At 35.9% G+C, this 13,450-nt stretch overlaps 1 protein-coding gene across 1 annotated transcript in view; it reads right to left on the bottom strand.

Annotated features, from left to right (window-relative positions):
* Positions 1–13,450, bottom strand: part of PCYT1A (phosphate cytidylyltransferase 1, choline, alpha) — a 46,533-nt gene that overhangs the window by 15,523 nt on the left and 17,560 nt on the right. Inside the window, exons 2-3 of the mRNA XM_039250844.1 lie at positions 12,746–12,872; positions 724–823 (exon numbers count right to left, since the gene is read on the bottom strand). Of these exons, the coding sequence (XP_039106775.1) occupies positions 724–823; positions 12,746–12,862 (217 nt within the window). The 5' untranslated portion in view covers positions 12,863–12,872. The remainder of the gene's footprint in view (positions 1–723; positions 824–12,745; positions 12,873–13,450) is intronic.

The following is a 13,450-nucleotide window of genomic DNA, read 5'->3' as shown; positions in this document are numbered from 1 at the left end:
CTCTCTCTCTCTCAAAAATAAATAAATAACTTAAATTAAAAAAATAATAATCTCTAAAACCACTTGTCCAAAACAGGAAGAGTACCTAGAATACATATTAATAATTTATGTAGTCTAAAACTGTTACTTAGTGATATAAACTAAGCATACAAATAAAGAGTAGAGGATTTAAAAATAATAAAGTGAGTTTTTTAAAAAAACCTAAAAAATTATATCAGTAAAGATAAAGTTAAGTGATCAGCATCTCCTCACTTACGGTATTTTATCCTCTATCATTCAGCAGCATTTAGCAAGGGTATTAACTTATAGAAAGGGAGATCTAGGGGACAATTCTGAAGACTATTAAAAATGTGACAGGCTGACATATTATTCGGAACTTTGTAAAAATAGGTTAACATTATAATCCAGGTGATATCCTATTGTCTCTGTTCCACTATACCTCATAGCTGTGACAACAGCCCAGGAAGCAAGTGTGTACCACTATATTTCACAGCTGTAACAACATTCTAGGAAACAGGCTTAAAACAATAAGAAAAAATGAAATTTTACGGAATACAGTTATCTTGCCAAATAGAACAGCTGGGAAATAGGTGGAAACCCTCTCCCAACTACCCTTTACAGGTAAACTGAGGAAAGAATATGGAAAGTAGGTGTATATTTGATAAATACAACTGAATGCTAAAAACAAGAGTAAAACAACAAAATAATTGGGTATTTACTTACAAGGGGTTCCCCTGCTGGCTTCTTCCATAGTTACCCTGACATAGGGCTTACTAAAGTCTACTTCAATTTCGTCAGAAAAAGGAGCTGGCTGCTGTAAGCCCTTAAGATGAGGAAAGTGAAGGAAAAGAAAGTTAATCAATGGTATAGACTGAAATACTCAAAAAATGGCAACTTTAAAGAATAATCAGTTATTCAATATGCTGGTGATTAAATTCCTCCTAAAACCTCATAACATACAAAAGAAAATAAGGCATTCCAAAATGACAGGTGAAAGTTGCAACCTTTTACCAAATAGGTAAATCAGTAAATCATGATATGAAAGATAAATATACTGCTGGTGATTTCAGGATAATATTGAGCAAGATGGCTGGGAAATAATCACAGTCCCAACTAATGGTCCAGAATGACACCTCCTCCATCACATGGCCGAACACCCAATCTGTTCTACGTGATAAAATTGCCAAGCTTCTAATGTGCATTTTTATACCACTTCAACTAAGGGACTGGGAAGGCAAACAGCTCCTGTGTGCTTTATTAAGTATGATTATCTCTGTATAATGCTTTACACTGTAAATGTGTTCTTTTTAAAAAATTTTTAATGTTTATTAATTTTTGAGAGAGAGAGAGAGAGAGAGAGAGAGAGAGAGATGGCGGGGGAGGGGCCGAGAGAGAGGGAGACACAGAATCTGAAGCAAGCTCTAAGCTCTGAGTTATCAACACAGAGCCCAATGTCGGGCTCAAACCCATGGACCATGAGATCATGACCTGAGCTGAAGTTGGACGCTTAACCAACTGAACCACCAGGCGCCCCAACTTTACATATGTTCTAATGCTCATAACAGCCCTGTGAGGCAAGTACAACAGTCAATATCCTCAATTTATTTATTTATTTTTTAATGTTTTATTTATTTCTGAGAGAGAGAGAGAGAGAGAGAGAGAGTGAGCAGGGGAGGGGCAGAGAGAGAGGGAGATACAGAATCTGAAACAGGCTCCAGGCTCTGAGCTAGCTGTCAGCACAGAGCCTGATACGGGGCTCAAACCCACGAACTGTTGAGATCATGACCTGAGCCGAAGTCGGACACTTAACCAACTGAGCCACCCAGGCGCCCCGTATATTCTCAATTTAAAGATGAGGAAAACAAGGTTCAAAGAAGTTATATGAATTATATGCAATTACTCAGAGGCAAAGTTGAAATAAGAATTTAGGAATGCTCTTTCCTCTACAGAGGAAAGCCTTACTTACGAGCTTTTGTTAAATTTATTAAGTATTTTATTGTATTTGATGCTATTATGAACGGAATTGTTTTTCTTCACTTTATTTTTGGATTGTTCCTTGCTGGTATATAAAAATGCAAGTTGACTTATATGTGCAAATGTGTGTCTGTGTAATTTCAGATGATTTTTGTATACTGATCTTATGTCTTGTGACTTTGCTAAACTCAATTATTAGTTCTAGCACTTTGGTAGATTCCTTAGGATTTTCTAAGGTTGAGATCATGTAATCTATGACTCAAGACAGTTTTACTTACTCCTTTCTAATTTGGATGCCTTTAATTTCCTTTTATTACCCCTTTTTGCCTTAGTTAGAATCTCTAGCACAATGTTGAACAGAAGTAACAAGAACAAATATCTTTGCCTTTTGCCCAATCTTAGGGGTGAAGCATGCAATCTTTCACCATTAAATATTATGTTAACCATAGGTTTTTGTAGATGCTGTTTATCAGCTGAGGAACTGCCCTTATTTTTGTAATTTGTTTAGAGTTTGTATAATAAGAGTTTGTATAATAGGTGTTGGATTTTGTCACATGCTTTTTCTGTATTACTGAAACAAGCATATTCTGTTTTTGTCTTTTGTTACTTATGGTATATTAGATTAATTGATTTTAGGATGTTAAACCAACCTTGCATTCCTGAGTGAAATCCCTCTTGGCCAAGTTGTATAAATCTTTTTATATGTTCCTAGACATAATTTGTTAATATGTTGTTACAGACTTGCGCATCTAAGTTCATGAGAAATTTTGAACTACAGGTTTCTTTTCTTGTGTTTTTTTTGCCTGGCTTTTGATGTTTGGCTTCGCAAAATGGGAAAGTATTTTCTTTTCCTCTATTTTCTGAAACCGTTTGTTCAGAATAGGAAACTATTAGAGCCTTAAATGTTTCACCAATGAAGCATCTGGGTCTGGACTTGTCTTTGTGGGAAGATTTTTAAAGATCAATTTGATTTTTTTTTTTTTTAAGTTGGGATAGATCCATTCAGATTCTCTATTTCATTTTGGGTCAGTTTTGGCAATTTGTCTCTTTTTTTAGCAATGTCTATTTCATTTAAATTGTCAACATTTTTTTGGCATTTAATTGTTTATAACATTCCCCTATAACTCTTTTAATTTCTGTGGGTTATAGTGATATTCACTTAGAATTTTAAAGTCTAAACAGATCACATCATGATTGAGCTGAATCCAGGGACTGGAAAAATACTGTTTCGTTTTCAGATAAGGTAGATTTTTAAGATTAGATTTTAAAATTAAAACATATTTCTTTTTAAAAATCACTTATATGGGGCACCTGGCTGGCTCAGTCAGTTAAGTATCCGACTTATGCTCAAGTCATGATCTCACAGTTTGGGAGTTCAAGTCCCACATTGGGCTCTATGCTGACAGCTCAGAGCCTAGAGCACGCCTCAGATTCTGTGTCTCCCTCTCTCTCTGCTCCTCCTCTGCTCACATTCTGTCTCTCTGTCAAAAATAAATAAACATTAAAAATTTTTAATATAAAAAATAAAAATCATTTATATAATCTTAGTTAAGATATCCTAAAGCTACAAAGATAATGAAAACATTTTTAGGTGACGTGTGCATATGTGTGTTATCCTTTTTAAGAACTATTTTTTTTTAGTTTAGTTTTATTTTGAGAGAAAAAGAGAGCATGGAAGGGGCAGAGAGAGAGAGAGGGAAAGATTGAGGATCCCAAACAGGCTCAGCGCTGAGCCACACAGGCACTCTTTTAAGAACATTTTATAAAAGAGATAAGAATAGACCATGGACACAAATACATAGTTTTCTGTAGTTAATAGAGATTTCTCTACAGATTAAATAGACAATCTATCTTCTAGGAGTCAGTATTCAAGAGTTGCTTAACAGTAGTGTGTTTCTAAAAGAACATGCTATTCACAAAATAATACATATTCTATGATTCCATCCATATAAGGGTCAAAAACAGGCAAAGCTAAATCTATGATGAATAAAAGCCAGATGAAAAAGAGGAAATTTGGGGAAAGTAGATAATGATAAGCAGGGACATGAGAGTCTTCTGGGAATACATGTATACATATGTAAAAATTTATTGAGGGGCTCCTGGGTGGCTTAGTCGGTTAAGCGTCCTACTTTCGCTTAGGTCATGATCTCGCGGTTCGTGGGTTCAAGCCCTGTGTCGGGCTCTGTGCTGACTGCCAGCTCGGAGCCTGGAGCCTGTTTCAGAGTCTGTGTCTCCCTCTCTCTCTGACCCTCCCCTGCTCACGCTGTCTCTCTCTCTCTCTCTCCTAGAAATAAATAAAAATATTTAAAAAAAAATTTATTGAGCTGTACACTTAACGTTTGTGCACTCTACTGTATGTAAGTTATACCTCTAGAAACAAATGATATTTGGCCATAAAAATGAATACAGTACTGATACATGCTACAACATGGATCTTGAAATCTTGAAAACATTATGCTATGTGAAAGAAGGCAGTCACAGAAGACCACTTATTGTATGATTCCATTTATATGTAATATCTAGAATAGGAAAATTTATACATAGAAAGCAAATCAGTGGTTACACTGGGCTTGGATGGTTAGGAAGAAATGGAGAGTGACTGATAATGGGTACTGGGTTTCTCTCTGGGGTAATGAAAACATCCTAAAATAGATTATGATAATGGATGCACACTCTGAATATTCTAAAAACTACTGGATTGCACATTTTAAATGGGTATGTGAATTATAATGGTGTATGAATTACATCTCAATAAAGTTTATATATAAATTTATACATAAAAACAGGCAAAAAATACATCAAATAAATAGAAAAAATTATGTTTATTAACAACAGTACGTGTAGATAAAAGATGAGCTTTATTGTGTCTCTGAAAGTTATTATAAACAGTGTACAGAAGTTGGTTGTTAAATATTCAGGAATTATATGGGCCACTTATCAAATCATTGGTAGTCTGAACTTATTACCCACAGAATTAGCAAATGCTGCGTATCAGAGGGTTTTTTCCCCAGTGAGCCAGTTTACTAGAAAACCACTGGTTATTTTGCATACTTAGAAAGAGATTGGTTCTGAGGTTATTACAGGGAGAAGAAAATGGACTTACAGATTTTTCTATTAATGTTACAGTGGGAGTAGAAAAGGTGGCAGGTGTTGTGAAGGAAGAATAGGTAGTGCATCGTAAAAAGAAAAAATATTGTCACTTGAGAAAATGAAGCATTTACAAAGAGTTTTTGTACTGAAGAAGTTTTAAAAAAAAGAAGTTGAGATCAAAGAAAATGAGAAGTGAGAGAAGTCTTTGAGTGTGGTGATTCAAATGGCCATTAGAGACCTTTTAGAATATTAATGAAAGTCAGAACCAATGCCTTTAAGAAAATTAGAAGAAAGGACGCTTGGATGGGTCAATTGGTTAAGCGGCAGAACATGATCTCACAGTTCACGACTTCAAGCCCCCCCCCCCATAGGGCTCTGTGCTGACAGCACAGATTCCGTGTCTCCTTCTCTCTCTGCCCCTCCCCTGCTCATACTCTGAATCTCTCTCAAAAATAAGTAACATTTAAAATTTTTAAATAAAATTTAAAAATTAAAAAAAAAAGAAAATTAGAAGAAAAGCAAAGAGAATAGTATAATCTCTCATTAGATATGTGTATTCATAAAAGGAATGAGACAAACTGCAAGGTACCTAAAGGGGACAGAAAGATCAAGTGGCAGTTTTGTTTGTTTATTTGTTTGTTTTTTAAGTTAAGGAGATCTGTGCATGTTCAAGACAGAGGGAAAGTAATCAAAGAGATGGAAAATAAAGGAGAAGGAATAAAACAGATAACAGGAAGGAAGAGTCTAGAGAAATGGGAGGGAATAGCTTCAAAGGACAGCACGGGAGAAGGTATTAGCCCTAGGAATACGGATCACACTTTTCTAAAAGCAGAAGAAAGGGAAGGTGATAAAAGAACAATGTTACATGCAAAGGAGGAAAGATGTACAAATCTGTAACTGATGTCCTCAATTTTCTCAGTATAGTAAGAAGGACATGAAATTACGTATTAAAAATAGGGAGGTTGGAATGAGACTGAAGTCTTGAGGAAAGTAGAAAATATGTGGAATAGCTGCTGTGGGAAATATACCAGAGCATCAGCAAATACTGGGCATTACATTAAGCCCAACTAAGCCAGCAACATTAATCTCTAGAAGGCCAAGTTAAAAGTCCAGGAAGAGAAACAAAGAATTAACAGAAACCGAAAGATCTAGGGTTAGACCATGATGAATTGAAGGGAGGCAGAAGGGGGCAGTGAAGAGTTAAGGAGGCAAAGGGATCTAGACATTTCTCCAAAGATATACTAATTGCTAAAAAAAAAAATCACATGGAAAGATGCTCAACAACATTAGTCATCATGGAAATGCAAATCAAAACCACAATGATACTACTTCACACCTACCAGGATGGCTACGAGCAAAAAAGACAGGCAATAACAGTGATGGCAAGAATGTGGAGAAACTGAAACCTACATACACTGCTGCTGTATCTGTAAACTGGTGCCCAACTTTGGAAAACAGTTCTTCAAAGTGTTAAGCATATAGTACCATATGATCCAGAAATTATACCCAAAGGGATATAACCAAATGAAAACGCAGATTTTTAAAATTTATTATTTTTTAAGTAGGCTCTACACCCAACGCAGGGCTTGAACTCACAACCTCAAGATTGCGAGTCACATGCACTACTGACTGAGCCAGTCAGGTGCCCCTGGAGACCCATTTTTTTTAAAACCTGTACACAAATAAAAACAGCATTATTCACAATAGCCAAAAAGTGTAAACAATCCAAATGTCCATCAATTGATGAATGGATCAACAAAATATGTCCATACACAATATTATTCACCTATAAAAAGGAAGGCAGTATTAATACATATTACCACCTTGGATGGACCTTGAAAATAGTACATTAAATATAAGAAGCCAGCTATAAAAGGCTGCATATTGTAGGATTCCATTTATATGAAATGTCCAAAGTACACAAACATCTGAGAGCAGAAAGTAGATTAACGGCTGGTTGCTAAGGGTAGGCTGGGGGGATGGGAGTGACTGTAATAGATATGGGGTTTCTTTTTGTGGTGACGAAAACATTTTGGAATTAGATAGTGGTGATGGTTGTATAACATTGTGAATACACTAAAAACCCCTAAATTGTACACTTTAAAATGGTTTAAATGGTAAATTTTATGTTATATGAATTTTATTATAATTTAAAAAGATACATTAAAGTATCCTATCTTTTATAACTGTTTCTTCAATCTTTTCCAATTACTGTGTATATTCCAAGACAAAAGCAAATACAGCTATGCCTCCTGGCTAGGGTTTCAATTCCTCCTAAGTATAGAAAATGAAACCAAATATTCTTCCACTACAACAGATCAGCAAAATCTTTATCTCTCTAGAGTTGTCTCCAGCTAGAATGAATAGTATTTCTAAAACATCTTTCTAAATATGGTGTCTCTCGAAGATGCTTTATAAAAGCAGGACTAAGTATCTCTACCTATATTCTCCTAAAACATACCTCCTTCATTTTATCCTCAAGGGAATGCTACAGAACAGTATTATTTTCAAGTCATTTGACTATCTGGTTGTGAAACATAAATGAAAATGGATTTAGAACTTGAAAAAACTTAGATCTAAATTCCAGCTCTATCATTTAATAGCTGTGAAATCACAGCTTTCATCTTCTATAAAATGGAAGATAATAATACTGGTTCCACAAGGTTACTTGAGAGTTAAATAAAACAGCATATGCAAAGTAACTAGCACAACTTTTTACCTTAGTGGCATTCAACAAATTTAGGTCATCATCATCAACATGAGTTCATTTTCTGTTCCATTCTATGGAACACAGGGGTTCATTACATCAATAAAATAACTAAATTGTATTAACCTAAGAGGTGAGTTTCTAGATGCTATATGAAGTTTCTAATTCAATAAAAATTACAACTAATACTACAACTAAAAATTCTATTAATGATCATCATTTCCTAAATTATGAATGGTCTTCTAAATGCAATATTGCTTTCATAAAAACTTTTCCTGATTATGTTCACATATATTAACACACTATTCCTCAAAATTCCAGTCAAAGAGATGAGATTCTGGTGGGGAAATGGAGGGGAGTTTGGGTGGCTCAATTGGTTGGCTGTAGGACTCTTGATTTCAGCTCAGGTCATGCTCTCACGGTTTGTGGGTTTGAGCCCCGCATCGGGCTCTGCACTGACAGTGTGGAGCCTGCTTGGGATTCTCTCTCTCCCTCCCTCTGCCACTCCCACACTCACACTTGCCCTCTCTCAAAACAAACAAATAAACTTAAAATAATTAAAAAAAAAAAAAACTCAGGTTAAGACCAAAACTTGATACTGGCTTCCCAGTATCCTTAGTTCTATTTCTAAGGATTCTTAAATATTTTTCAGCAAAAGCTTTCAGAATGATGGAGAGAAATATTCCCTTTTACTCAAACATGTGGCACAAATGATAACAGGTGTTCCTGAGATCCAAATTATTTCCATAATACTAGAGTAAAGGCTATGGAGTCAAGAAAGAAGGGATAAGGAACAGAGCAGAAAGATTCCACTCCCTGGGGACAGGAAGGAAGGAAGGGAGGAAGGAAGGAAGAAAGAGGAAGGAAGAAAGGAGAGAGGGAGGGAGAGGGAGGTAAGGGGAGAGGGAGAGAGAGAGGAAAGGATGAAGGGAAAAAGAAAAGTAATAATTTCAGATTCTATTGCCATTTCAAAGAATGTAAACAGTGAACTCATCTATCTACTATTTGGATGTTTCCTAGACCTAAGTTCAACTTGTATTAAATTAAACTCATCATCTTTCTCCTAAACCAGCTCTTCTTTCTGTATTTCTTATTTAAGAAGCATCCCATTTACACAATTTACCTAAGACTGATGAAATCTAGGAGTCATCTTTAACACCTTTCATCCTTTACATCCTGATTTCCAAGAATTATCTATTTTAAAACCTTAAAGTTTTAGTTTAAGTCCTCATTATCTCCAACCCGGATCATTACAGCAATCTCACAACTAGTTCTCTGGTTTCTGTCTATCACTGTTTCAGCTCATCCTTTCCAAAGCAATCAGGATGATCTCCTAAATTGCAAATCTGATCACATTATCCATAGGATACAGTTCAAACTCCTTAGCACAGCACACAAGATCCTTCATAATCAGGTTGTTGCTTACCTTTTGCAGATTATTTTCTGAACTTTAAACTCTAATAATATTATTCATGGTTTGCTAAACATATTATTATTTCACACTTGAACTTGTATTCTATCTCTTGTCCATTATTTGAATTTCTATTTATTCTTCAAAGTTCAGTTCAGAAATAATCTCCTCAGTGAAGCTTTTCCAAAACCACTGTCCCCACCTCTAGGTCAAAGTTAATCTGTTGCTCATCTAGGCAGCCACTGTATTTCTAACTTTCTTCTTTTATTTGGCCCTTTACATTTTATATCTTAATAACTTATCTATTTCCCCTATTTGTCTGTGAGCCTGTTAAGAGCAAGGTCATCTTTGCATCTCTGCATCTCCAGTGCATAGCAACTGGCACACAGATGTTCTCAATACTTGAGATTGTGAGATCTATCTCCATTAGCAGAACTGTTGCCAATTTGTGACTTATCCATACATATGATAAATATTGAGATAGGTAAATGTCTTATTCTTCACAAGTATTTTTTAATTCTTTTTGATAGTATCTTTAGAAACATCTGTATCAGTAAATTCTTTTCTTTTTAATTTAAATTCAAGTTAGTTAACATACAGTGTAGTACTGATTTCAGGAGTAGAACCTAGTAATTCATCACTTACATATAACATCCAGTTCTCATCCCAACAAGTGCCCTCCTTAATGCCCATCACTCATTTCACTACCCCCCAACCCACCTCCCTTCCAGCAACCCTCAGCTTGTTCTCTGTATTTAAGAGTCAGTAAATTCTTTATACTTACAAACAAACCAGCCATAAAGTTATCCCTTCATTTTTCCTCAATTCTTTTTCTCTCTTCTTTCCAATTCATCCTGATCCAGCAACGCAGCTACCTAATACTAAATGATCCTTCTAATTCTCTCCACCCTTGTAAGGAAAAAGAATTCTTCTGAGCTCTGAGCTACAGAACTCTCCATTAGACTCATATCTCTCAAAGGGAAGGTCTTATTTATTTTTATACTCTGGCTACGCTGGCACATTGTGTGTGATAAAATCTTGTTTGCTCAACCCAAATTTCAACTAATGAGTGGATACATAAAATGTAGTATCCACATTTTAGATACAGAAAATATTCTAAAATTGGTTGTGGTGATGGCTGCACAATTCTAAATATATCCAAAACCATTGAACTGTGCAGTTTAAACGGGTGGATTATATGATCTCAATAGAACTGTTATAAAAACAGGAAAAAAATATAGTTTGCTTTTACTACAGACTTGAAAAGAGATCAGAGATAGAAGGTAAGTGTACAATGACAGACAAGTTTATTTAGTAGACACTTCTCACTAGGGTTGGTACAGCCTGTTGAGTGAATGAATCTTTGACCATTGTTAGCCCATGCTAAATAGCCAATGTGTACTAGAAAGGAATGTGGAATAAGTAGCAAGTCACACAGTTGATCTGTGATATGAATATACGAAGCAAAGCAATTTAAAGCACGGAAACTCCTCAATTCTAAGGATCTAGAAATTTAAGTCTTCTCAAAGCCCATTCCACTATAACTTCCCTTCTTTCCTCTATTCCTGGATTTCGTGACTAGCTAAGAGTATCACCTACTTGGTTATAACTTGTCCCTATTCCAAGACTGATTGCTGAATCGGTGCTTACCATCATCTCCTTGACCTACAAGAAACATTCATATATTAACAGTGTCCCGTTTTGTTGACTGCTGAGTCATTTTCTGAGTACACCGGACATGATGTGCAGAATAATGGCTTCCTAAAGATATCTACATGTTATTCTCTGGAACCTCTGACTATGTCACCTTACATGGCAAAGGGGGCTTTGCAGATATGATTAAATTAAAGGATTTTGAGATAGGGTGATTATCTTGGATTATCCAAGTATGTTCAATGTAACTATAGTGGTCTTTTTTTTTTTAATTGTGTTTATTTAATTTGGAGAGAGAGAGAGAGACAGAAGAAGGGGCAGAGAGAGAGGGAAACAGAAAATCTGAGACATGCTCTGCACTGACAGACAAGAGCCCAATGTGGAGCTCAAACTCACAAACCATGATATCATGACCTGAGCCAAAGTCAGACATTCAACCAACTGAGCCACCCAAGTACCCCATCATAAGGGTCTTTATAAGTGAATGAGGAGGGAGGAGAATCAGAATCAAAAGACATGTGATGAGGAGCATCTGGGTGGCTCAGTCAGTTAAGTGTCTGACTCTTGATTACAGATCAGGTCATGATCTCACAGTCTGTGACATCAAACCCCATCAAGCCCTCATCGGGCTCTGCACCGACAGCACGGAGCCTGCTTGGGATTCTCTTTCTCCCTCTCTCTCTGCCCCTCCCTGGCTTGTGCTTGGGCTCTGTCTCTCGCTCAAAATAAAAAAAAAAAAAAAAAAAAAAAAAACTTTAAAAAATAAGAAGAGATATGATGACAGAAGCAGCAGTCAGACTGATGTGATTTCTGGCTGGCCATTGAGCAACACAATGGAGGAAACCGCTCAAAACTGGAAAAGACAAGAGAACAAATTCTCCCTTAGAACCTCCAGCCCTATCAACACTTTGATTTTAGCCCTCCAAAATCCATTTCAGACTTCTAACCTCCAGAACTGTAAGATAATATATCTGTATTGTTTTAGGCCATTAAATATGTGGCAACTGGTTAAGCAGCAATCGGAAAGTAATACACTTGACCCTACCAATATCATCAGTATCAGACCTAAAGCATATGCCTCCTATTGGTGGAGTCCAGTTGCTTTTACTGTTCAAGATAGAGTATTGGTTTAAAACAAATGTTAACTGTGTCAAAGTAAAAATGCTTTTTGCTTTGCACTACATGAGGTTCCATAAGTAACCAGTGGAAACTGCAGTTTGATCCATGCCTAACAGTCAATATAGGTAAAGAAAATACAATCCTTTCACTGGAATTTTGAAACATGGATTTCATAATAATATTATGTATCAATAATAACTTCAATTGTACATGTGTTCATTGAATGTTTTTTAGGGGAAGCTTTAAGAAGGGTACCAAACTGAGACAGGACAAGCTGTTTGGAATGGGGTCTTTCATCAACAGCTTAGCAGTGGTTAGGAAATACAAGATAACGTCCCAGGGATAAAGGTACATAAGGTAGGCAATAATAGAAAAAGGCTCTCATCTATGATATAACCAGGAGTAGAGTGAAGGAATGACATGGAGAAAAAAAGTAAGACACAGAAAGCTAAACACTATGAGATGATACTAAGATCAGATGACTGTCTGGAGCTCTAATTTCTCTATTTTATTCATTTTAATTTACTCTTTAGTTTAATAACCTAACTTAACAACTTCTAAATTTTTCTAACATTCTTTTTCCAGTTCCAATGTACAGCTTTTGCAACTTAGCTGTGAACTACAATTTGATTGCAAAGTAGAACATTTCTAACAACTGTGAAAATACTATTCACACTTACTATTCATTCTTTCCATTATTTAAGACTAGTCACACTGATGTCATCAATTTTACATCAGTTTCTACCATCCCCCTGCAGGTTAAGTATTCAAAAAAGAAATCTTTTCCTTACAATTGCACAGCGTGGCATTTTTGAAGAAATTCCATCTTCTTCTGTCGCCCCATTGGGTCCAGGTACTTCTTTCCTCCTCTTTCTTGTGTTGACTTTGGCTGAACTCTGGGCATCCATCTTCTTTTAACTGGTCATTGAAAGTGAAAAAGAATTTTTTTCTCATTGAAGTGGAGAAAAAAGTCTGTTACCAGTATTTCAGAGATGTTAACATGGAGACACTGAGCAAAAGATCAATTCCATAGCACACATTTCACAAGATGAGCCAACTGCACCTGGCAAAAAACAACAAAGCTTCACAAAACACATGCTCTAGTAGAAACACTGAAATGCCTCTCTGTGGAACAATGGCCACAATTAATCACCTGACCTTGGAAATTATTACCCAGACCAATGCAGCCTGTATACTAAACTGCTAATTTCATATCCCGACTAAATGTAAAAGATTGGAATAACTTGGCTGAGAAAGTTATATAGAATTTACCACCCTCCCCTAATAACATCCCTGATCCATAGGAGATATGATAAATACATGGAAAAGTGAAAGGTATGTCTTTGGTGCAGATGGGGAAAAAAAAGCCTTTTTAAAAGAGACAGCCAGCACCAATTCCTGGTTTAACAAAGCATGTATTTCTTAATTCTTAATGCTCTATAGATTTCAGAGACCACTCCATTGGGGTTATCTATGAAAACTGTGAAGTAAGCATA

This window comes from Hyaena hyaena, unplaced genomic scaffold (assembly GCF_003009895.1).
Source record: "Hyaena hyaena isolate Hyena2069 unplaced genomic scaffold, ASM300989v1 scaffold_382, whole genome shotgun sequence".
Lineage (NCBI taxonomy): Eukaryota > Metazoa > Chordata > Mammalia > Carnivora > Hyaenidae > Hyaena > Hyaena hyaena.
The sequence above is the reverse complement of the archived record's forward strand: the minus strand, read 5'-3'. Positions and strand labels throughout refer to the sequence as shown.